We start from the raw sequence: 26083 nt of genomic DNA, 5'->3' as shown, positions 1-26083 counted from the left end.
TGCAAATATTCACAAACACACTCACATCCAAAAAAACAAACCTTGATTTTGCTGTTTTAAAGGACACCATTTTATTACTCCACTGTATGTAATGGGACTTGAACATCCATGGATTTTGATATCTGGTGTGTGTGTGCATGCGTGTGTTCTAGAACCAAGCCCCAGTGGATGCCAAGGACCCCTTTTAACAATTAATTCTCAGAATCCTACATGAACTGTTATGTTACATAACTGTACATATACCTATCTATGTACCAGGAGTGCTAAGAGACTCCTTTATTGAATTGTTAAGATGCTTAAAGGCACCAGCAAGAGTGCCCAATGTTCATTGGTGCCCAGTGTGCATTGGGACTGATGCACATCAGTCACATTGTGCACACTGGGCACTTTGTTAGCTCTTAATGTAAAAGCAGCCCTCTAGTGGATATCAATGTTATGCAACTGTACAGTTCTAATACTCAGATACGTAAATCCATTTATGAAGACATTCATCCTCAGCAAGATTCCCGCCAATATTTTAAAAGAACTTAATGTATATGATATTTGACTGTCTATTCTCACCTTCTTTATAGGAAAAACTAGGTGAGCAAGGAAATCTTCCCGAGCTGGTTAATCTCATCTTGTCCGTTGCTGATGGGAACAAAGATGGTCGAGTTTCTTTGCCAGAAGCGAAGTCAGCATGGGCACTTCTTCAGCTGAATGAATTTCTGCTTATGGTGATTCTCCAGGATAAAGAGCATACACCCAAACTGTTGGGATTTTGCGGGGATCTGTATGTGATGGAGAAAGTCGAATATACCTCTCTCTTTGGAATAAGCTTACCATGGGTCATAGAACTTTTTATTCCCTCTGGTTTCAGAAGAAGCGTAGATCAGTGGTTTACACCGTCATGGCCTAGGAAGGCAAAAATAGCCATAGGGCTTCTAGAATTTGTAGAAGACATTTTCCATGGACCATATGGGAATTTTCTTATGTGCGATACGAGTGCCAAAAACTTGGGTTACAATGATAAATATGACTTAAAAATGGTAGACATGAGAAAAATAGTGCCAGAAAATAATTTAAAAGACCTAATTAAAGATCGTCACTGTGAGTCTGATCTGGATTGTGTGTATGGATCGGACTGTAGAACTGTATGTGACCAAAGCAAAATGAAATGTACTACAGACATTATTCAGCCAAACTTAGCCAAGGTGTGCCAGTTGCTTAAAGACTACTTGCTTCGTGGGGCTCCTCTGGAAATACATGAAGAGTTAGAAAAGCAACTGTACTCATGCATTGCCTTGAAAGTTTCAGCAAACCAGATGGAAATGGAGCATTCCTTAATACTCAACAACCTGAAAACTCTACTGTGGAAGAAAATATCTCATACAAACGATTCTTAGTTTCTTTGTCTCCCAAAACGCCGTTGCTGCTGTTGGAGTTGACCACTTTGTGTGAAAAGTAGCTTCAAGATCTAAAATATTTTTATTTAGCCTCCATCTTTCGAACACTGCCATCAGTGATTTTTTTTTTCCAGTTGGAAAATGATGTTCTCTAAATATCTGCCTGGCAGAGACTACTGAAGTCTTATGGCTGTATAACACTCCCATTTGGGAAAGAGTATAGATTGTGTTCTCCTCTTGCCCTTACACAAGTTAGGATAGCTTGAGAAGGGCATTTAGTATCTGTGGGAACACAATAAATATGAACATAATTTTCTGAGCCAAACTTGCACGTTCACAGAAAGCACTTGGTACACTCCCAGGACATCAGTCCCATTTTGGAATGCAAGTGAGAGTTCGCGTTGGAGTACTTCATTATTTCAACAAAACTTTGCACATGGAAAACCTAGTATTTCAAATCAAGAGTTATAGGTTAGCCTTTTCCCTGTTGTGTTAGCAGGGTGTGCTTCAAAACAGGGTGTCCGCTTGAAGAGGAAGAGTACGAAAACATCCCACCTGCATTCAGAATTAATGGTTTGAAGAGGCCTAGTCTTTAAACACTGCTGTGCAAAGTTTCTCTTGTCTTCTTCCCCACACTTTCTTCTTTCTCTTGTCTCACCACTCCTCATCAAATAAGAAAATAAGATTGTGGTGTTTTAAAAAATTTATGTGAGGTTTGTTTTTTAAATTGAAAGGAATTTACAAAAAATAAAATTCTGAACACCCATCAGTACTAGAAACTAGCATGGTAAAATCCAAGCTACTGTTTGTAAATTAAATGAATATTTGGGGGGGGGGATTGTTTACTAACCCTAGCATGGCAAAATTTGCACATTTATTTTTAAGAAAGAAAATCAGTGTGACAATTCAGTATGTTTTAAACTGGAAGGTTTTGGAACTACAACTTTTTGTTACATTTTTACATTTGTATACACATTTACCTCATGCGTACACTGAATGTTACTTAGTTTGCTGAAAATTCCTAGTTCAAAGTAGATATTGTACCATGCTAGCAGTGAAGGAGTTCAGTGAAGCATGTTGCACTAACATACAGTAGTAGCAATATTTAAAGACACAGAAGTAAATGGAACAACTGCATTCATTTAGGTCTTAATATAAGCAAATTTAAAACCAAAAGGCGAAGAATTGGATGGGGTGCTTAAGCTGATGTTTGTACATGGGCTGAGATTCATTAACTTTGATGCAACTGTTAATCCAGTTGCAGTTGCTGCTTGACCACAAAATATTTAAAACCATAGAGCGCAATCTGGCCAAAGTTAAGTACACCCAGTAGCCCAGTTCTATGCATGTTTATTCTGTTGGACTATGACTCTGGAGACCAGGGTTCAAGTCCCAGCTCAGCCATGAAAACCCACTGGGTGACCTTGGGCAAGTCACATGCTCTCAGCCTCAAGGGAAAGCAGTTGCAAACTACCTCTGAACAAATCTTGTCAAGAAAACCACATGATAGGCTCACCATTACACTTAAACAACTTGAAGGCACACAAGAACAAATTTTCAGTATCTCCTAGGTTGGTGTAGAAATTCAGGCTCCATTTTGAATGAGGATTTAATTATTGACATTAAAGGGAAAATATGCGTAATATTAGCTGGAGCTTGTCCAGCTGTATCCATAAGCAATTAAGCCAGCACTGTTGTATCCAAGCCCATTCATTCAGGAGTCAAAGCAGCTCACTGTTCTGGCCTTCTAGATCATGTCAGTTGATCATGCATCAACTTGAAAAATTAGTTATTTTCAAAGCTTAGCAGTAACCTGTCATAGGAACAGTGTTGGCTGGCATCTTGTACTGCAGTTAGATTTGTAACCTAGTTACAGATCCATTACCTGCTCCACATACTACCTATTCATGATTGTGGAACTATTGCCACAATTGTAAATGCTTCCAAATCTCATTTTCAGCTCCATGGAGTCATGCTGAACAGAGGTCTGTTCTGTTCTGTTGATCAAGGTCAGCAGAATGACATTTCCAGCTTTTTCCCACCAGGACACATGGCTGTGACAATCAGCAGGACCTTGTTGCAATTCCACCTTGCACTGCATATCATTGCAGGAAGGGGGCTGCAGACACCTTGTGCCTTGATCACCAGACCAGATCGCCATCATTTGGAGCAGCTCTAGTAGATTGGGGGAATGGGGTCAGATGATGATAGTTCGTTCTGCATTCATGATGCAGAATATTTCCTATGTTACTTTTGGAGACAATTGCTATAGTGTGCGGCGGCCCTAAATTGAACCTACAACTTTTTTTCTTTTTTTGTGCAGAATTTGTTCAGAGGGGTTTTTGCCTTCATCTGAGGCTGAGAGTGTGTAACCTGCCCAAGGTCACCCAGAGGGTTATCATGGCCTTCCCGAGTCCAACATTCGAATCAGTCCACCATGCTGGCTTTCAAGAGACTAAAATGGTTCCTTTAAAATTAGCACTAGGTAGAGGTGTTACTTTTTTTGTGTGTAACACAGGCCCATTACTTGGTTTTTTGGGTGGGGAGTTGGGAGTTCTCCGAAGTTTAAGTCAGTTTTTTTAACCATTTAAATATGGATTTTTTTACAGCAGTGAAAATTTAACAAAAGAATTGAGTGATGTAATGCAGCGAGTTGATTCTTTTACAAAGTAGTCTACTTGTAGGACTATGTGGCAAGCTGGCTTTCAAAGCAAGATTTGCCTTACGCTAGCAAGGCCTCGCTTTGTTCACAGAGGAGGAAAGTGAAGCAAGACAGTGGTAAGGTATGTGTCTAAGAGCACTTTAAAGGACAAAAATCTGTGGTAATGTTCAGTATATATTTCCTGTATTTCCCAAGCATAGCAGTAGTCTCCAGTTCTGCAAACGGCAACTGATCACAAATGGGTTGTCTTTACTGCAAGTTCAATGCAGACCACTTTGTCTGCCCCAGTGAGCATTTGTCATTGCGTGGGAGTGCTTATGTGAAACATTGGTGCACATTATGAGTGACAGTAACTCACTTTCTCCATCCTTCACCTGTACTTCACAAGAAAAAAGATGAGGAATAAGTCTTTTCTGTTTGCCTTGATCTGGGTTTTTTAAAATCCTGCTTCTTTGTATAAAAAAGCCCTTTTTTCAGATACAGTGGGCCCTTGAACATGCACTTACAAAGCAAAATTACCTTTGTTCCCTGTACCATGTGTGAAGCATAAATAATTTGCTCTAGGGTTTTTGCGCATTTTTGCCTTGTGTAAATATTTTTACTAACAATATTCTTGCACAATGTCTGCTTTGTTTTTAAATTGACAGATGCTCTTTTATGAGACAGTATTTAATACTTTCAGTCACTAAACAGTCCTTGCTAGGCATACCTATGCCAGGTAAACCTGAATGTCAGCATCATTACGGTCATTGCTCCGTTGGGGGAATAATATTGAGCCAAATATTTCTAGATATTTGAAATAATTTTGGAATAACCTGTTCAGTGCAGTTTGTACTGTATTTTATTTTGATTGCTGTTACACCATCTTCAGGAGTTTTCATTTTGAATATGAATTGTTTACAATAAATTGGAACTATTTCCCCTTTCTGGTAATTGTGTTTGTTAGATGAAAACTGCCAGCACAGTAGCAAAAAAGAAAGCTCTCAATTCTCTTGTGAATGCAAACAAATTTGAACTGAATGCAAGCTTTTAGAAAGGACGATGAATAACTGGCTTTGATAAATATAAGCAGCACTCATTTGCTGCTGATACATATTTGCACCTGTTGGTCTTTCCAAATTCACTAAACATGGATAAGATACTGACATTTCCATACTCTTTCAACATGAATAAAACACAAGATCATGCTACCTGTTGCTTCACTGCCAAAATCTGATGCTAAGCAGAAGATGAAACAACTGTAATGGGATACCCAAGTGGGGTAAAATAGTTTGACACCTTTTACCTGCCATGGTTCAATGCTATGGAATTCTGGAATTGTATTTTGTTGTTGCACTAGAGCTCTCTTAACAGAGGCGGCTAAATGTCCCATAAAACTAGATTTCCTAGAATTTCACAGCATGGAGCCATAGCAGTTAGTGGTAACTTGGATCATTTTTGAAGTGCAGATACAGCCTTAAGAGTAGTAAGGAGCTAGAGGAAGTGTCAAATGCTAGCCAGCTCCAGAAACACTGGCTGAATGTTTTGAATTATGCTCAGCTATAGATCAACTATACTACTGTTCTGGCTGCCAAAAATGAGCATTAAGTATAACATTTCAGCCAAATGCACACCTATCTCCATTTTAGCTAAACATCACACTGCGTATAATTTTCTCCTTCTTTGCCAGGACAATGGAAAAAAATTAAACTTTTAAAAAATTATACAGGCTTGCAAAGCATCTTAGAACTGAATCACTCCATTCCTATTTTCCTTTTAAAAATAGGCTACAACCACTAAAACTGATACGTTAATCTGACACATTTGTATAAAGATTTAAGCTGTATGGCAAGGATAGGCAAACTGCTATATTAACACAATTTGGTCCCACCAGCCCCAGGCATCTACCAGACCAAACAGGATTTTTAAATGGCTGCCTAGCAGCACATTCTTCTGGTTTTGGTGCAAAACTTTCAAGATAGCTGGGGAAAAAGCCATGCCCTGTATCATAAACGTAAAACCTGCATTAGCTGGAATCTCACCATCTATGATAAGTTTGTGTAATTGTTGGGCTCCTTCATTGCATAGGACCTTAATTCCATTCTACACTCTAACAAGCAGATGTAATGTCCAAACAGTTCCATCATATACTCTGCTGGTAAGGCTGTAAGAACAAAAAATGGCCACAAATTTCCATAACTTAAAAGTGGATAACAAACACATGGACACATTTAAAGACTTTCTGCACCTTGGCTCAGTCATCAATAAGAGTACAGTATAAGTAAAGATTTTTTAAAAAGTCTTAAGACTTGAAAGGACAGCTATGAAGGATCTAGGTGAGATTATCAAGAATTAAGATATTAAATACCAAAATCAGAATAATCCTAATTGCAGTAGTTCTGATTTCTACTTGGTTGTGAAGCTGATGGGGGAAAAGTCAACTCATTTGAAATATGCTGGAGGAGAGTTCCACAGATATCCTGGAGTGCTGAACAGACAAATCAAGAGATAATCAAGGCTGAACTCTCATTAGAAACCAAGATGACTAAATTGACTACACTTTGGACATATGGGTGTTGTGGCTCAGGAGAAAAGACCACATTACAGATAGGTTTATGCAATTATGGAAGCCTCAGCTTGCAAGATCTGAGGGCTGGTGGCGAGCTGAACATTTTGAGGTCTCTTATTTACAGACTCACCATAAATTAAAGCCAATGACGGCTAGTAACAAAAAGGATACTGCATTAAGCTTATGTTTCCCCACACCAGTATGGTGCAGCATTTAAGATTAAGATACATGTTATGAAATGTTTACATATTTTCACCACATACCCCATTGGTAAAGATAATTGGACACTATATTTCTTGTTTCTTTATCTATTCCTACGTATTGAAGCATCGAACTTCATATAACTGGTTCCAATTATCAAAGTTTTTAAGCAGATTAGCCACCAGTTAAGGATGCTGCAGTAAGAGATTTAATGCATCAAGTAGGGTGCTAGACAAGGTGACCTTTCACAAGAGAGGGCCTTCTCAGTGGCTGCCCCTAGACTCTGGAACTCCCTGCCTCTTTGATGGCCTTCCATCAGCAGGTGAAGACCTACTTGTTCACACAGGCTTTTAAGGAAGAGGATAGGCTGGGATGTTGTACCATATATATGTGTGTGTATGTTTTATTCTTTTAATAACTATCTGTTTTAATATTGTAACAATTTAATTCCTTTTTAATGAACGTTTTTCTATGTTTCTAATTGTACTGTTTTTTAAAAATGTAAAGCTGTTCTCAGTCCCAGTTCTGGGAAAAGAGCGGGATACAAATATCATCAACAACATCTTTCAGGGCCGTTCAAACTCTTTCCACTTTTGCCCAATACAGTAATATATCAAAGCTTTTCACTATCAGAAAAACAGCTACCCTTTTTTACTACTTTATGCCACATAAGGAAGGATATCACTGAAAATTCCTTAGTAACAGTGCTCCATTAAAGTTCCACTGAGACTAGTCTTTTCTCCTTTCTGGCATTACATCCCCCTAAGTCATTACTGTAAGTGTACACTAAGGGTAAGAAAATCAGCACTCCATGTACTTACCAAAAGTAGCACTCCAGTGAGGGAGCGTAACTTTACACACAGCATGCTCCTATCTGGCAGAAGATGCCCACTTGTTTGTCAAATAGAGATCAAGGAATTCCTTGTGGTATCTCACAACCCCACATGACAATCTGTCCTGCCAATTCTGGCCTAGGGAATTACTTTTGTTTGCATGTACTATATCTCCCAATAGGCGGGAGCCCTTACACACAGAAGCTTTGTATAGCCTCTACCCAACTGACATATCTTTTCATACAGTTTTAGATGAATGTGAACAGGACAGTTGGTACTAGGAAACTAACTCCACCTTCACATCTATAATTTTTTATACAAGATAAAAAGGGGAGGGGAGAGCCCAGAGTTGTTCAATTATCCAGAGCAGCTATAATTCACTGTCAGTAAGTCAAGGCTTACAACATTGGTTCAATAAGTTTATTTTGTTGTCCAAAATCTTCATAGAAAATTATGGAAGGCATCTTAACTATCAGCCACACGTTCCTGGGCCCGAAGGAAGCTAGCCTTCTTTTGAGCCACACGATCTTTCTTCTGGGCAAGGGATAACTTCGGACGGTTCCACCTGCAAAAAAGAATGTGTGTTGTTCTCGTTAATGTACAGAGCCTCTGTGATTTATAGTCTTTATTCCCTTTCCATTAAAACCAATGCTCAAAACAGCCAATTAAAAAATCCCCATGAATAGGTATTTTAAAAATACCAATCTTGACACTAATCACATTAACATTTCAAATTGTTAGATAGCAAAGTGCTGTTCTTTAAGTTACCACTTTATCACTGTAGTGTATTCACTGCTTTATAAATCAAATTACAGTAGTCCCTTCCCTTATACGGAGGATCCGTTCCAGACACCACCACCCCCCACATAAGGGAATACCACGTAAGCTCAACCCCCATTAAAGCCAATGGGGTTTGCGCTTGTGGTGGCATGCATGTGCGCACCATTACTCTTTCTGGTGTGTGGCGCCATTTCTTCCAGTGCAACCATGTATAACGCGGGCGCACTGTACATATAAAATACTATTTCATCCCTTATGTGGCATCTTTCAGAGGGAGTCGCTCCTTGCCTATAAGTATTAATCATTCTGTATGCGTAGCTATATACTAAAATGTCAATACTAAATGCAGCATCAATATTCTTTCTGCTCCAAAGAAGCTAGGACTCACACTGCTTACAAACTACTATGTAACAACAGCAGAAGAGTTTCATGTCTCTTCTGCCCCAGGCCCCAATTCCTAGGGCAGAAGAGGGCAAGTTCAGCAGTTTTAGGCTTTTTCTTTTAGTTTTTTTTCCTGGTATCTGTCATAGGCTGCACAGAAAACCAGAAATAACAAGTAGTAACAGGGAAGTCTACTTTCAGTTCTGTATTTTATTTCTCAATAAAATAAGGCATATGTGGGGATAATGCCTTTAAAAAAAATGTTCCCTCCCACAAAAGGTGCCAGGAGCACAGGTTTCCTTTCTGCACTGAAATTTCAACACAGGGCCAGGGAGGGAGAGGGGCTGCAATCAACTCCCTATTCTAAGGTTATTGAAACAGGAGGGTAGATATGACCGCTGTATTTAAAATCTACACTTAATGTGGTAAAGAAAAGGAAATTATACATGGTTCCACAAAAACAGTAGCAACCTCCCCTTCCCCCAACCATCCCAAGTAACCCTCCAAGGTAAGATACCTCATCATTTTTAAATGTCAATAGTTAGGTTAACAAACTGAGGTCAAACTGGCCAGTATGTTCAGGAACTCTTTCATATTCCTTTTGTCAAATCCTGCATTCCTAACTACACAAGCAAATTGATCTCTGGTGCCTCCCAAATGTTCAAGATCAAGATGCAAGGTACTAATACATTCTGGAAGCAAAAACTGCTGAAGAACTGGCATTATACATATTTCTTCACTTCACAGTGTCAATAGAAGCCTCATGGCTAGTATTGACCTTTTCGGACACATGGGAAAAGAACAAGAGTTTCTAATTTGTATTCAGGCTGCCAGTATTGTCATTTGTTGGGTTCCTATTTTGCTTTTATCATTGAACTAGGACAGGAATCTTTAGCGCTTCAAGATGCACTTTTCAAAGGATTTAACTCCCATGAATAAGGCCAGCAATGAACCATCATGGTCAAGCAGCACAAGACTGGGCAAGTTTCTAACACAAGACAATTTTTTCTTTGTATCCCCCAATGCAGGTTATGTCATTTCCAATGTAAATGTATTCTAAGAAGCTATATTGGCTTTAAGGACACAGAAAGTTTGGACAAATTCTGCTTAAAGAATTTTAACCTGCCTTTCCAGGTACACAGACTTCACAAGATCACAAAAATGTACATATAACACAAATCAGCCAATAGTTTTAAGCACCGATTTCAGATTGGAATGTTTTGATTTTTAAAATAGCCAGCAAAGATGAGGCCATATATTTTTCTACATGGGGAAAGCATTCCAAAGGAATGAGAAAGCTTTATCTCTAGTACCCACCAGCTGAATGGCTCTTTCTGAAAAACTAGACAGTAAGACATCCAACGCCAATTTTAACGTTTATGAAGGCTCATGACAGATAACGATGTCTCAAATCATTTCAGCCCTTTTAAAGGATAAAACCAGTACCCTGAAACTCTGGGCCTAGGAACTAACAGACAGCTAAAGCACACAATACAGAATAGATGTAATGTGATACAAATTCCCACACAATCATTCTACCACTGCATTTTGTAACAACTGCAGTTTCTGAACCAGCTACAAAGACCCACTCAGAGTACTTTACAGAAATCTAACCTAGATGTAATTAAGATTATGGCCAGATCCTCTTTTTCTAAACAGTTGCAGCTGCCAAAACAGCTTAAGCCGGTAAAAAGCATTCCTGCCAGCCAACAGCATCTGTGCCTCCATGGATAACAATGAGTGCAGGAACACTTCTAGAGCCCCATACCTTCAGGGACAATCCAACTGACAGTAGGGTCTAAGTTTCCAATCTATTGAACAGATTTTCTATTCCATAGTACTTTTTATCCAGACTAAGAGACGAAACACACCACCCCTTTGCACCTGCCATCTGGGCTGCTTCAGAGCGCTGTGTTTTGATGTCGCACACTTTGAAGCTGCCCAGAAGCCGACTTCCAACTACCCAGCTGCCCACACATGCGTTTATGCTTCCAGAGCACCATAAAGCCGGCTTCCGTCCCCAGCTCTCTGCTGCTCCTTTTTCAGCTGGCAAAAAGGCGGCCTGGGGCTGCAGTGTGAGGTTGCTGCAGCCCCAATCTGTCTTTGGAAGAAGCGATCTGTTTCACCCCTAAGCTTCAATTCATTAGCCTTCAACCACTCCAATACTGTCCCCCAGGAAACTCTCCAGTATAGCACATGAATGAAAGCTTTCTCACCTCTTCTTTTTGACTTCCCTCTTCGGTTTCTTTTCATGGACTGGATTCTCACGTATTGAAGCATGGGCTTTTTTGTACACTTCTTCCATCTGAATTAAGAATATTTAAAATCAGTTTCATATTTAATACGTAATAAGTACATTTTTTGCCGGGGGGGGGGACCTCAAGATAGTCTGATAAATTCAGATAAAATGCCTCCTCATCAATACATGAGCTCTGCTCTTAAACTGCACAAAAATATAGTCCAAACCAATTCAATACAATTTAACAAGCAAAATGAACTTCTAGACTTTTAAAACAAATTTAAAGGCCTCTAGGCAGAGGAACTTAAAGCAAATTCACACTTTATGCAACTTTTTAAATAGGATACTGAAATCATCCTCTGAAGTCATCACACCACTTAGCCCTGTTGAAACAGCCAAGCTAATAGTCTCTTGGTTACAAATTTGTCCATGTACTTTTTCCTACTATGGGGGATACGTTCCCAGAATGTGGTTAGCAAAAATTATAGGTAATGGTGAACCCTATATTGCAAAGTTCACCATAAACTTTCACTGGAGGACCTCCAGCTGCCTACAGACCTTTTTTCTAAATGCAGGTAAGTTAAACCACGTTACTTCTCCTACAAATTAGGGGTGAAGTGGGGTATCACCCCAGTATTTTCACATGGCTATCACCTCTACATAAATGTGGGCTGGAGATTGAAAAACTATCAAGAGAAATTTTAATAGGCATTCTAGATTCCAAAGTCAAATGGTTTAACACTCTGAATCCATTTTCTCTGGAAGAAGAAAGAAACAAACTCAACTACCATATTTTCCCGCGTATAAGATTACTTTAAGCCCCGTTTTATACGCCAGATTAAGCGTTCGCCAGTCACCAGAGAGACAGGTGAATGGTGTAGCCACCTCTCCGTCTCGGGGGGGGGGGGGGGCCTGCGGGGTTCTAATCCCAGCAGCCACGGCGGCCGGGCTCCCTTTCTCGCTGTCATTACGGCGGAGGGGGGGGGGGGGGCTGGAAGCCAGAAAAGATGGTGGAGAAGTGACTCCAGAGCCGGTCTGGCAGGAGAGGGATGGTTGGGGCGAGGGAAAGGGCAGGCCTCTTATGCCTCGGCACCACTACCTGAGATGCTCCTCTCCAGCACCATCGAGTGCTCTTTTGGGCCTGACTGCAGGAGGCCCTACTGCCACTTCCGACACCCACCTTCCAGGCCTCCATAGAGGCCCCCTCAAGCCAGCGCATGTTGGCACCAGACCCCCTTAATTCAGCCTATAGTAGGTCAGGGCACTGCCTGCACGCAAGTTGGGGGGTCGTCTTATACGCCCTGTTGTCTTATATGCCAGAAAATACGGTACTTTAAATATGTTAATGAATTATTGCTAAATAATGCTAGGTTGGTTTAAGCAGTTTCACAGCTCACTTATTTTTACAGTGGTACCTCGGGATACGAATTACCCAGCTTATGAATTTTTCGGGATACGAATAAATCCCATAGGGATTTATTGTTTCGGGTTACGAACGTTTTTTCGGGTTACGAAAAAACGCCGGCGCTGTTTAAATGGAGCCGCGGCAGAGCCGCGGCTTTTTTCCCCATTAGCGCCTATGGGTTTTCGGCTTACGAAGGCTTTTCGGGTTACGAAATTAGCCGCGGAACGAATTAATTTCGTAACCCGAGGCACCACTGTAATTTGTACCTGTGTCCTGAACACTGCTTATGCTGAATAAAGAGCTACTTGCACAGCTGGATTTAGGAGTCATTGCCTCCCTGGTATAAGGAAGATACAAGGAATCTCAGTTGACTGACTCCACCTGCACACTCCTTTCTGCAACCATTCCTCCCAATCCCAAACTACTAAGATTATGCCTGAATTTTAAAATAGAGAAAAGCTCTTTTCACAGGAAAGAGGGATTTAGGAGATATTTATGCAATACTTGCCCACTGGAAAAAGAAAAGAACTAAGTCAGGAAACTGATCAGATACTGAAGTGGATTTGCAAATGGGAAGATGTGTACTGCAAGTCCTTATAGGCCATATGCTTACTGAACAACTTACATTTATGGATCTGCAAGATTCAAACAGCTTAAAAAAATATAACCATACACTAGAGGCTACTTATTATTTTTCCTATAAAACTCTGTTGCCAGTAGTAACTTTTAAGCAGGACATGTATCTGGTCCTGAAAGAAGGAACAAGTAACATACCATGTCAGGTGTCACATTATTCTTTATGTATTGGGAGAACTGTTTCTTATAAGCATCTTCATCCTCCTCCATCAAGTAACGCATATAATCTGCAACGTTTTGACCCATGATGTGCTTGCGGTGGACCTCTGCGTTAAACTCTTTGCTCTCTGAGTCATAACCAGGGAAGCGCTTGGTACTGTGAAACAGGAGGTGAACATCAGAGACAGTTTTGAATAAATTCAATAAATACCATTTGGGAAGCATTTTTGGATTTAACAGATTCAGCCACCATCAGTCCCGTCTTGAAACACTGAGATCCATCATACACATGCCAAGGACCAACTACAGAATGTTCAGTCAGTGGGATATCATCATACAGCGGCCAAATTGAAGACAAATGGAAAAGATGGGATCATTTGGGAATTCTACCACTAGTGTTTGTGGTCAGCAGAAAAATAACCTACTTTACTAAGCTGGTTAATATTTTTCAAATATGGGGAAGTCAAAACAATGACAGCAAGTGTGGCATAGTGGTTTGGGCACTGGATTGCACCTCAAGAGACCAGAGTTCAATTCCCACTTAGCCATGAACCCTACTGGTGACTTTGGGTTAATCACATGCCCTCAGCCTCAGAGGAAAGCAATGGCAAACCTCCTCTGAATGAATCTTGTCAAGAAAACCCCATGATAGGATCACCTTAGGGTTGCCATAAGTCAAAAAAGACTTGAAGGCACATACCACACACATACACAGTCAAACCAATACTTGGTTAATGATAAAATATGACAAATCTCTACACAATCAGGTGCTCACAGAAAACATTCTGTTCACACAAGGCAGGGGTAGGCAACCTTTTTGAGCCGGGGGCCGGGTTGCTGTCCCTCAGACAACTGGGGGGCCGAAGTTAAAAAATAAATAATTAAATATATTTTTTTAAAATGAAATAAATAAATAAACCGGGACAAATGTAGGACAAAATTTTCAAATGGAGGGCACTTTTTTTTTATAAAAAATGGAGGACATGCGAAAAAATTTGCTGATCTTTTAAAAAATGTTAATATAAATGCATATTTCTGAGGCTTCTTTAGACAATGTCCCCCTTGCCCGCCGCTTGCCCCCCCTTGCCTGCCTCCTCCTGATAAGCCAAAGGCCCCACACCCTCACGTGAGAGGCCAAAGGCTCCGGCAGCAATCGGCGACAGGACCGGGGGGGGGGGGGGCGGTCCCAAGGCCTTGCCGGGCTGCATCCGGCCCGCAGGCCGCAGGTTACCTACCCCTGACACAAGGAGTTCCCTTTGGTGGATGAGAGAGTATAAGTAAGCTCCAAGTCCAATAAGAGTCAATATTAAGAGGACTGCAAACTAAAGCTAAAAAAAATGAAAACTGGCATGCTGTGTGTGTGTAACTTCATGTCATCTGTCAACTTATGACAGCCCCATGAATTTCATAGTGTTTTCTTAGGCAAGAAATACCCAGAAGTGATTTTGCCAGGTCTTCCTCTAAAATATAGCCTACAGCACTTGGCAAACTCTCATCCAAGTACTAAGTAGAGCTACCTCTGTTTAGCTTTCAAAATCAAAAATTTGGTACCTAGGTAGAATACGACGGTCATATCTTCAGGAGATATGTTCTCAGATTTGCCACAGATAATGGATAATGAACAATATGTTTCTGGTGGATGTTGACCATAGAATCACACTGGAGAACCTCTAGATGCCTAGAGACACACTTTTATCTGGGCATAAGTAAGTTAAATCATGGTTACCAGACATGTGGAAATGGGGCTCCAGCTGCATTTGCCCAGGGCAAAAGCACTGAATCCAGATCAAGCAAACAAACAAAAAGCTGCAGTAGATTCTCATCTTTTTACAACAGACTTTAAAAATGGCAATTTGAACAGCAAAGCAGCGCTCACAAAAGGTGATTGAGCACAACAGTTAGAAGCCTACCCTAAGCTGAGTAAAGATGTCCACTTCCAAACAAATGTCCTAAATCCTGGTGGGAAGACTGATGCCCTCTAGATACTTTGCCCTACCGTACCTAACACAGCTAATGGCCAAGGGTTATGGGAAATGTAGTCCAAAATATATGTAGGACAAAAGGTTGCCTACCCCTATCTCTGTCAGTCCAGAGAAGAGAAATGTTACCTGTGTGGAATTGAGAGACCACCATCCACAGCTCCCTTCAGAGCACCAAAGACCTTGTTCCCAGTTGTGGTTCGAGCAAGACCAGCATCCAGATAGCATGTAAAGGCACCAGGTTGCCCATCCACACTTTCGACATTATACTCATCACCAGTCACTTCAACTTGGCCTTCGTAGATCTTATCAAGGCCAAATTTGTTGAGAAGCTGCAAATGAACAGTGCATATTCAGGTTTTGGTTCAGAACCGAAGTACTGCAGTGAAAACCAGGTCTGAATGAAATGTCCACAGGTCATTAGAACTGAAGATGGGCAGCTTGCAGCCTCCCTGTGAAGGGCAGTTGCAAATACATTTAAATAAAACCAACCAACCCCTTATAAATTCAAGTCTGGACAGGGAAAGAGCCAAGCTTACAGGCATAAGTTATACTTTAGGGACGTTATCTGCAGGACTGAAAATCTAAACGTTTCAGGAAGCATAGGTGGGACATCACATGAGATTTTCCTAGTCTTGTTGCAAGGCCTTTCTTCCAAAGGAAATGTGCATTACAGTATTATTAATCTAGTTGTTTTTGCTCCTGGTAGGAAAGCATGTAATGGCCCAAAAATTAATTCTATGGACTGATAGCAGCCATTCAGCAGAAATTAGTTCCACAGACTGGGAGCAGCCATTCCCATGTTCCAACCAATGATGGGACTGAGATGGCCCTCTCCCATGTTCTACGAAGGTGGTGGGACTGAGCAATACCATTCTGATGGATCTCAACTCAGACACACTCATATGAAGGCATATTATCTTTCAGACATACTGTTTTCCAACCCATGTCAAACAGGGAGGCATAAATTATTCTAACCTTGTATAAATACCTACCCTGCGGGCCAGCAGCAGGCCCGTGCAATAGGCAGCAGCGTAGTTGGTCAAGCCTACTTTCACACCATATTTTGGCAGCTCATGAGAATATGCAGCACAGACAATCATGTCGCCTTCAATTCTGGCATATGCAATCTAACAATGAAAACAGTGTTAGAGACTTCTAAGCAATTTGTTCCCATATTCATTCAATACTGTCTGAAGAGTACCATCGAAAAAAGCAGTACTACACGTGGAATCCTCCTAAGGCCAGCAACCACAGACCCTGGTTTCCAAACTAGGGAGCTTCCCTGGCTCAGTCCAGTGTCTGTAAATGTTACATTTGTATGCACAAGGCACAGATATGTGCTGTAAGAGAGAAACTCAGCAACAACTGCTTCTTTACTGAATAAGAAAGCATTCTAAGAACCCCCTAATGGGAGATCAGTACCTGATCACTACCCAATCTGCTCCATAGCTCTTTCATAGTAATTCAGCAAATCAAAGTACATCTTGACAGCAGAAGTGCACACAAAAGCACTCTCTCAGCTTTGAAGGACTACTGGCCCATTAACTGCTAAACAGAATGCTACACAAAAAAGAACCAGAGCAGTTACAAACCATCAAATAGAGATTTGTGAAAGATTAATTTCAACTCTATATTCACTGTTTTTCACTGGCTTGTTGCTCTTTTGTCTCTACTTACTCTACTTTTTGTAGTGTGAAAACCATAATTTGACTCAAGTAAATGAAGAGAAGGCAAGCCAGCTTTATTTAACAGCATTATAATCTCAGCTGTTTTTTTCAAGTGGCAATGAACTAGGAAATCTAATTACACAGCAAGATATGATCCACCTAGTCCATTTTTATATATTTACACCTAAACATTACGAATCAAGAAATCTGAAGGAGTTCAAAAGTATTTTAAGTCTACTCTGGTTATAGAAAGAATCCTTTGCTTATTCTAAAGCTTTCCCCCCAAAAAACAATATTTGAGACACGCCGTCATGAGAAACGTTGTCATATCCTTCATTTTATATACAATCGTCCCTCCAGATTCGCTAGCTTCCCATTCAGTTTTAAATTTCCGCAGACGGGAAACCTAGAGGGACAAAATGGTGTGTGACCATTAAAAACAATAGGCTCCAATATTTGCCTTTTTTTTTTAATTTGCAGGGGATGGGGGTCCAGAATGGAAGAACTGTAGTTTATATATTAAGTCTGCTTAATAACAGAGTAACAGTATTGCCACAAAAACACAGACTGTAGTATTGTGTTCAAAGTTGCTGGCCAAATATTAGTTATTTTATTTATTTATTTCAAGGATTTATATCCCTCCTTTCTCTCACAATGGATTCAAGGTAGGTTACAATAATTTAAAAAGACAAAATAATTTTAAAAGGCAGGAGTAAAACTGTTAATGTACAAAAGTTAAAAAAATTATTAAACATTATTAATATTAAAACATATGTTAAAACACAGTTAAAACCAGCACAAATAAAATTCAGCCACCAAACACCTGCCTAAATAAGAATGTCTTCAGCTGCTGGCAGAAAGAGAGCAGGAAGGGGCTTACCTGACCTCCTCTAGCAGGAAGTTCCACAGTCTGGGAGTAGCCAGAGAGAAGGCTTTCTACTGAGTCCTCACCAACCACACCTGCAAAGTACTGGGAGTAGGGGAAAGCCCTCTTCTGCCAAACTTAGCACTCAGGCTGGCTTGTATAGGGAGATACAGTCCTTCAGATAGTCTGGAACCAAGCTGTTTAGGGCTTTAAAAGTCAAAACCAGCACCTTGAATTCTGCCCGGAAATGGACCAGGAGCCAGTTTCAGCATTGGGGTGACATGATCCATGTAGCCAGGCTACAATAGCACGGCTGCAGCATTTTGTACCCGCTGCAGTTTCTGAACAATTTCCAAGGGTAGCCCCATGTAGATTGTGTTACAACAGTCCAAATGGGATGTAATCAAGTCATGTGTCACTGTAGCCAGATCCAACTTCTCAAGGAACGGGTGCAGCTGGTACCTTAGCTTTAACCGTGCAAATGCACTCCTATTCACAGCTGAAACCTAGGCATCCAGGCTCGTATTTGAATCCAGGAGCACACCCAAGCTGTGAACCTCAGATTTTAGGGGGAGTGTAACCCCATCTTTCACAGGCTGAATCCATTTCCTGATCTGCTTTGTGACTGTCTAGGAGCACTTCTGTCTTGTCTGGATTAAGTTTCAATTTGTTTGCCCCCAATCCAGTCCATTACTGACATCAAGACACTAGTTCAGTACAGAGACAGCTTCCTTGGAATCAGATGGGAAGGAGAGATAGAGCTGGGTGTCATCTGCCTACTGGTGACACCACACCCCAAAGCTCTGGATGACCTCTCCCAGTAGTTTCATATAATGGGTCAAGTCCCTCAACACCACCTTCTGGGCCCGTCCCTCCAAGGAAAACCGGAACCACTGCATAATAGTGCCCCCAAGTCCCAGCCCAGAATAGCGGCTCAGAAGGATACCATGGTTGATGGCATCGAAACCCGCTGAGAGATCTAACAGGATCAACAGGGACACACTCTCCCTGTCCAGTTCATCCATCAAGGCAACAAAAGCTGTCTCCATGCCATGGCCAGGTCTGAAGCCAGAGTGAAATGGATACAGATAATCTGTTTCATCCAGAACTCCCTGAAGCTGGGAGGCCACCACTCACTCCAGAACCTTGCCCAAGAATGAAATATTAAGAGACAGTGGCCTGTTACAGACAGCCAAAATAAATCTGCTTCGAGTCACAGTGGAGGTATGATGTTTCAATGATGCATGCGTCCTAAGAGACCAGAAGACACACCAAAGTCACGCTTTAGTCCTTAGGGCTGGAGCGTGGCTTTGGTGCGACTTCTGGACTCTTAGGACGCATGCATCATTGAAACACCAAACCTCCACTGTGACTCAAAGCAGATTTATTTTGGCTGTCTGTAACAGGCCTGAGATTTAAATATTAAGTTGTTGGGAGAAAATACTAGTGGCCCTTTGCAATATAAAGAAGGAGAACATGAATTTACCTGGCAAATTATATCTCTGTTGGTAATACGCACAATCATCCTATATTTAGGGGTGTTGTACTTGTTTTTATCTTGAATCACCAAACGTTTGCGAGCATAGTAATCGGTCTTTCCCTCTAGGAAAAAAAGATGACAGATCATGCACTTAGAAACTGCAGATACAAGCCTTCATCAGTTTAATTCATTCAAAGTGTGTAAAGAAATTAAGCATACCTCTCCTTCTTCGGAATTTGACCTGATACCTCTTGAAGTAGGCCTTGTTCTTGACTACTTTTACGAACCCCTTAAACAAAACGGATACAAAAGCATTAATCCACTAATCACACATTTTGCAGATATTTTTCTTAGTTATATTTATCGTTTTACCGTAATTCAGCAATGAACACATATGCTTAGTAACTACAACTGGTTACCATTAATTCCCAGCGATGGTGGTCAGTACTGTTTTTAAAGCTGAGAAACAAGCTATCTACACTACAGAGATAATGCAAACCGCCACCATTTGTTGGAGCACCAGAGTTCTCTGCTAGAGAAGGCTAAATGGCTCACAAAACTACAAATCCCATGACTCCTTAGCACTGAGCCATGGCAGTCCAAGTGGTGTCAAACTACATTATCTCTGCAGTGCAGATGCAGCAAAGGCGCACCATTTATGAAGAGAAACCAGATTTTTTAATACTATTTGTCCCACTTCACTTTGGCTTCCAAAAGGCATGACATCCTCCGTTGTCACAACACAATGGACTCTTCAGTTAGTCACCCAACATATGAGGGACCCTCCTCCTTTAAATATGGCAACAGTACTGTAGACCAGTGCTCCTGCAGTCGATCTGGACTTCAGCTCCCATAACTCTTGACTGTTGACCAAGTTGACCGGGGCTTCGGGAAGCTGAAGTTCAAAACAGATAGAGGACCAAAGGTTGGGAATCGCTGCTGTAGATATTACTGTCGGTGCTGTGGGCATTTTGTTCTAGACAAGTCCACAGCCCTTTACACAAATAATAAACGATATGTTCAAAAAGCACCAGGAACTGTCACATTGCATCAGGGCTGAATACTGGGACTTGTATAATGGGAATACTGCAACTCCCATTAGCTCTAGTTAGCACACCTTATGGCGAGGGATGGTCAGAAATGTAATTCAGTCACCTCTGAACAGTCACATATTCTTCATCTGGTTTGTTGTTGTGTGTTTTCAAGACATTTCTGATTCATGGCGACCCTATCATGGGGTTTTCTTGGCAAGATTTGTTCAGAGGAGGTTTGCCATTGCTTTTCTCTGAGGCTGAGAGCATGCCACTTGCCCAAGGTCACCCAGTGGGTTTCATGGCTGAGCTGGGACTCGAACCCTGGTCTCCGGAGTTATAGTCCAGCAGTCAAACCACGCTGTTACACAGAGATAGAGCCATCTTTGAAACTGACAACAAAAGGCAGAACAAACCCTTACTCCCTAACAGTCATCAACACATGACAGAAGTATCTGAAAACGCAGGGCAGGCCCAGGACCGGTTGACATGCTACATTTTCAGGAGTATGCTTGAACTCCCACAGATTCATGTCAAAGTGTGTGAAGCAGCCCCTAAAATGGGTGGAAGGGGAAAAGATCGTAGCACAAACACCAAAGTCCACTGAGGAAATAGAAAAGCTCCCAGGGACATTCTTCTACACTGCAGAATGAAGTCTGACGCTGCTTTAAACAACCATGGCTCCATGCTTTGGGATCCTGGGATTTGTAGTTTTGTGGGATATTCAGCCTTCCCTGTCAAAGAGCTGTGCTGTTATGACAAGCTACTTGTCCCAGGATCCCATAACACTGGATTTGTAGTTTGGTGGGGTGTTCAACCTTCTCTCAGAGAGCTATGCTATTATGACAATCCCATAGTACGGGATTTGTAGTTTTATTGGGTGATCAGCCTTGTCTGTCAGAGAGCTCTGCTGTCATGACAAACTACACATCCCAGCCTGGTGCCACAGCAGCCCGAAGCGGTGTCAAACTGCATTAATCTGGCGATGTCGGTACAGATAGATGCTCTGCTTAGGAGAATGTCCCAGGCTACATCCACACTAATCATAATCCAGTCTGACACCACTGTCTCAGAGCAATGGAATCCTGGGAATTGTAGTTCATCGTGGAACTAGAGCTCTCTGACACAATATGTCCCACAGTGCTACACTTCCCTGAATCCCTTAGCATTGAGCCAGGGGCTGTTAAAGTGCTGTCAATAAAGTGGATCGTTATTCCTGCATCCTGGCTGCAGCTGTCCCTGCTGTGCTCTCTCTCAGGTTCTCCCAAATGCCTTTCAGACGAGACGAGGGCTGACCCGCATCTCCCAAACCTTGGAAACCACCCTGTGGGCCAAAGGGAGGCGGTTCAGACGTTCAGGGCTGCCATTTTTACCCGTGTCAAAAGGCGTTGGGGGGAAGGAGAGGCACTGAGAAATGTGAAGGTAGGAACAGAAATGGGGGGGAACCAAAGTGGAGGGGACCCTGTTGGGAGCCGAGGGGGTTAATTTAAGGGGAACAGGGCGGAAGAGCCCCGTGAAGCCAAAGCCAATGCCCTTCTCTCCCCGTTTAGAACTCCTGCACCAGGAGCCAGGCAGCCATTAGGCCACGCTGGAAGCTGCTTCCGCAGCCGGGCCCGCTCCCCAATCCGAAGCCATCCGTCCTCCTGGAGACTTGCAAGGAGGCCTCTGGGCTCCGGGGGAGACCAGCCAACCCTCCTCTGCCCTCCGCGACCCATATGGGGCCGGTACTGACCATATTTCCCGGTTCTGTCCCCTTTCGCTTGAGGCCGAGGGCCGCTCAGCGAAACGTCCGCAATCCGTAGCGCTGGGGGAAAAGGCGGAGCCCAGCGCGCATGCGCAACACGTAGCCCGGCCAAAGAGACGGAGGCGGCAAGAGGGTCCCCCTGAAGGGAGAATGCTGCCCTCTAGAGGCTGGGAGGGGAAACCTCGCCCAGGAGGGATCTGGGCTGGCAGCAGCACCTTTGAGGCTCGTTGAAAGGAAGAAGTTGGAAGCATGAGCTTCCCTAGACTGCAGCCTACTTCCTCAGATGCATTTGGTCATTGCTTTTCTTGCTTCTAAGGAAGCAGACTTTTTAGTCATGCTGCCAACTTCTTTCTTTCAGTGAGTTCCAAAGGTGCCTCAAGGTCTCTCTAGATACCAATTCTATTGAAAAATAACAATTTTGACTTACCAGCATATAGATATAGATACACACACTATTTTGAGGCTGAACTTTTCTGTGTTGTTCTTTTTTGTATTTACTTCTTATTGTTATTGTTATTTATTATATCCCACCTCCCTCCCATTACAGGGGCTCAAGGCAGCTTCCCTTTCCCTTCTTCTTCTTCAGTACTAGGTAACTCCATAGTACGTAGAATAGTGATGCTAGAATTAAAGGCAAGACTTCACGCTAAGGTATGCTAAAAACCAGAGCTTGGATAAGTTGGGTGCAAAATACACTGCAGAAATAATCCAGTTTGAGACCGCATTAACTGCCCTGGCCCTGTGCTAGGGAATCCTGGGAATTGTCGTTTATTGTGGCTCTGACAGAGAAGGCTAAATGTCTCACAAAACTACAGTTCCCAGAATTCCCTTTCCTGGCATAGCTAGCCATATGGGATCATATGAATGGCAGTCCACTCTCTTCTAGAGTGCTATATGCCTTATTTTCTATCTGTAGTAGTACTTGCGACTTCACTGTTCAGAGAAGGAGATCCTCACTACCGTTAGTCCTCGAACAAGAGCCCTGTCCACATAAAACCATGGGCTACAATCCTAACATTTATTGAACTTTTGAGTTAATCTTCATAGATTGAAATCAAACAAGAACTGCTGTCTTCGGCACATGATTACTAGATCTTCTTTTCTGAGTGTAGGTAATCAGTTTGCTGAGTTTTTTCTTGTTGGTCATTATGAAACACCAAAGAAGAACATAGAAGCACATTATATTGCAAAACTAATTCCCATCTGTAATATAATCAGTTGCATTCTGCTTAAATCAGTCTGTTCATGGTATATACAACATGATTAAAATGTCACAGATTTACATGTTATCCTTAGGTGATTGTGAAAAAGTGACAAACACAGACTTGTATCTACTGGAAGTCTGACCAATCAATAGTTTTCCTTAAGGTACTTGCAATATGTTTTTCTTTTGCAGTCTGGGACTGAGGGCAGCCATGAGGAAAACTGTCTGTTTGATTTGCAGTGTCAAAAGCAAGAACTGTATGGAACTGTATTTTGGTTTTCATCTCTAATAAACAGAGTGGACAATTATTAGCCTGATGCCAAAGAGGACTGGACTCCTGCATCTTTAACTGCAGTATAGAAGAAGGGATTTCAGCACATGCCATTTGCATGACAAGCAACATCTGCTAACACTTTCTCCCATCTATCCAGCTATTAAAGACACAGAGTCCTGTCCCTTGGCAAATGGTTATCCTACAGGAAGGCAATAACAGGCTGATGCATAATCTCTTAAGAATCACATGTCATATTGCCACACTTTGTCCAATTTAAAAGCAAGAAAACCACATGAGAAAGCAATAAAATATTTTCTTTGTTGTTGCTGTGTACCTTCAAGTTATTTCTGAACGGCAACTCTAAGGCAAAAATATCACAGGATTTTTTTGGCAACATTTCTTCAGATGTTTGCCACTGCCTTCTTTTAAGACCATGAAAGTGTGACTTGCCCAAGAGGATTCCATGGCAGAGCTACAATTTGAAAGCTGGTCTCCCAGAATCCTAATCCAACACTCAAACAACTATAGCACACTAGTTAAAATTCTCTTCTGTTGTTATGTGCCTTCAAATCATTTCTACCTTACGAGAACCGTAAGGTGAACTTGTCATGGTGTTTTCTGGGGTTGAGAGTGTGTCACTCACCTAAGATAAAGGAATCCTTATTTCCAGACTCATAGTCCACCACTTAAAGCACTACACCACACCAGCTCTTTTCAATTCTCTTCTACCCCTATTTATTTAAAACAAAATTTAGAAGAATTTGTCACATAATCAGTACTTATTTTTAAGCCCTTTATATTAAAAAAATAGTCTCAAATAGCATACAAAGACATAGGACTTTATCACATGTGAGAAATTTCTCTTAATTTCGAATGAAAAGAAAGTGGGGTCAGAATGCATTCACATGAATTCGCTAGTTCAGCGAATTTACTTGAATGCGAATTGTGTTCGAACTGGCTTCCCATTGCCTGAAAATAGACTACCACACACAAATTTGGGCAATGGCATGCTATCACGCAATAACGTGAAACCCCATGATTGCACTCAGACTGACTTCCCATTGCCCGAATTTGCATGTGGTAGTCTATCATGCAATAGTGTTAAACCCCATGATTGCGTTCAGATTGCCATTGGATTATACTTCCAATTTCCCTTGTCTGATAAACTCCACAGTCTAATCTGATATATACCCATGCAGAATATACATGGAATTATAGACCACACAACTAAGCCCACACGTCTACTCAAGAGTTAAATTCAACTGAATTCTCACTTGAATCAGTATATTGTAGACATAGGTATATACACTTCAAAAAGTTCTCAGACAGCTAAAGTCAATAGGGTAGGTCCTACTACTAGGTGGGATGAAATAACCGCCTATGGCAGCAGATACTGAAGATGTTGGAAAATAGAGCTGTGTATATTACTTACTGTATTTTTTTTGTCTCTTAAACTACAGATGTAACAGAAAATACAGTCCCTTCATCAGCGCCAAAGTAAAATTCACCTGCTAGCCTGGTCAACTTCTGTGCAAGAATCATGACGAGAAACCACCAAGTTCTTTGTCTCAGGTACGAACACTTATTGAGAGAAGCAGGCCTTACATACAGTGCAGTTGGAAGGACTATGTTGGGAGAATTAATCAAATTAACTAGCTCCACCTCTTTGGGGGTCATTATAAATGGAAGCCAGGCCCCCTTTCACTCTTTTTAAAAGTATGTCTAATTCCTTAGTTTAGGAAGGCTTGTCTCTAGAATGGATACTATCTCCAGGCGCCGGAGTTTCAAGGAGGTAAAGACATAGATATTCTTAATAATAGCTTTCTCTGCTGAAGCCTTTAATATGAGATAAATAGCGCCTTCCCTCATGTTATGGTTGCTTTTAGACAGAAATGGCTGTACTAACTCTAAAGATGATTAAAACCGTACATTATAGAGCTTTCTTAATATAATAAGGAATGGTAATGTTTCAGCAGATATAAGAAAACCTAGTTTATATTGCCATGGTAGGCTACCTGCAATGATGCAATGACTCCAACCTGTTACATGGTAACTTAAACGGAAGTATTTAAAAACTTCCTTGAAGTGAAACCAGTTGAAGCGATTACTGAAAACAAGAAATGTGTTTTCTGTGTTCAGGATTAACTAATTCAGTAATATTGATTGTCTTTATAATCTCGTTATTAAGAATTGCTTGACGTTGCAAAAAAGGTAATTCCACCAATAGATTTATTGAACTGAAAACAAGCAAAGCGCAAAACCTTGAATATAACAACCATTTGGGCGTGCCGAAGATAATATGAGCATCTGCAATTTAATCACAGAAGCAAGCATTTTATTGTTGTCCTCTTTTTGTAGTGATATTTGTTCCTTCTGGTTTATGTCTAAAAGAACCTATCACAGGGTTTTCCTAGCAAGATTTCTTCGGGGGGGGGGGGTTGCCATTGCCTTTTTCTGAAGCTGAGAGAGTGTGACTTGACCTTAGTCATCTAGTATGTTTCCATGTCCAAGCAGGGATTCAAACCCTGGACTCCAGAGTCATAGGTTTAAAACACACTGCAGAAATAAACATTTGAGACCACTTTAACTATCCTGACTCAATGCTAG

General features: G+C 41.4%; 2 protein-coding genes and 1 non-coding gene across 4 annotated transcripts in view; 1 reads left to right on the top strand and 2 right to left on the bottom strand.

Moving 5' to 3' along the window:
* Positions 1-4972, top strand: part of DIPK1A (divergent protein kinase domain 1A) — a 31157-nt gene extending 26185 nt beyond the window's left edge. For both annotated transcript variants that reach the window (XM_042462035.1, XM_042462036.1), the window contains exon 5: positions 573-4972. In XM_042462035.1, coding sequence (XP_042317969.1) covers positions 573-1385 — 813 coding nt within the window. In that variant the 3' untranslated portion in view covers positions 1386-4972. The remainder of the gene's footprint in view (positions 1-572) is intronic.
* A 3063-nt stretch (positions 4973-8035) lies between these two features.
* Positions 8036-22117, bottom strand: RPL5 (ribosomal protein L5). Its single transcript, XM_042462038.1, has 8 exons — positions 21987-22117; positions 19443-19512; positions 19230-19345; positions 16204-16338; positions 15338-15540; positions 13209-13386; positions 11007-11095; positions 8036-8194 (listed from the first exon to the last, which is right to left on the bottom strand). Exons 1-8 carry the CDS (start codon positions 21987-21989, stop codon positions 8095-8097), a joined length of 894 nt encoding a protein of 297 aa, XP_042317972.1. The 5' UTR covers positions 21990-22117; the 3' UTR covers positions 8036-8094.
* Positions 13475-13570, bottom strand: LOC121930221. The gene has a single exon (XR_006103871.1). It is a non-coding gene; the product is annotated as a small nucleolar RNA SNORD21 (small nucleolar RNA).
* Positions 22118-26083: the final 3966 nt, after the last annotated feature.

The sequence above is a fragment of the Sceloporus undulatus genome, chromosome 4 (genome assembly GCF_019175285.1).
Source record: "Sceloporus undulatus isolate JIND9_A2432 ecotype Alabama chromosome 4, SceUnd_v1.1, whole genome shotgun sequence".
In the NCBI taxonomy this organism is placed as follows: domain Eukaryota; kingdom Metazoa; phylum Chordata; class Lepidosauria; order Squamata; family Phrynosomatidae; genus Sceloporus; species Sceloporus undulatus.
The sequence above is the reverse complement of the archived record's forward strand: the minus strand, read 5'-3'. Positions and strand labels throughout refer to the sequence as shown.

Excerpts from the sequence above, each read along its gene's own strand:
- RPL5 (XM_042462038.1), bottom strand. Across the intron at positions 16,339-19,229 it reads ACAGAGATATAATTTGCCAG|ATTGCATATGCCAGAATTGA; the intron begins GTAAATTCATGT and ends TTTCATTGTTAG. Across the intron at positions 8,195-11,006 it reads AGGGAAGTCAAAAAGAAGAG|GTGGAACCGTCCGAAGTTAT; the intron begins GTGAGAAAGCTT and ends TCTTTTTTGCAG.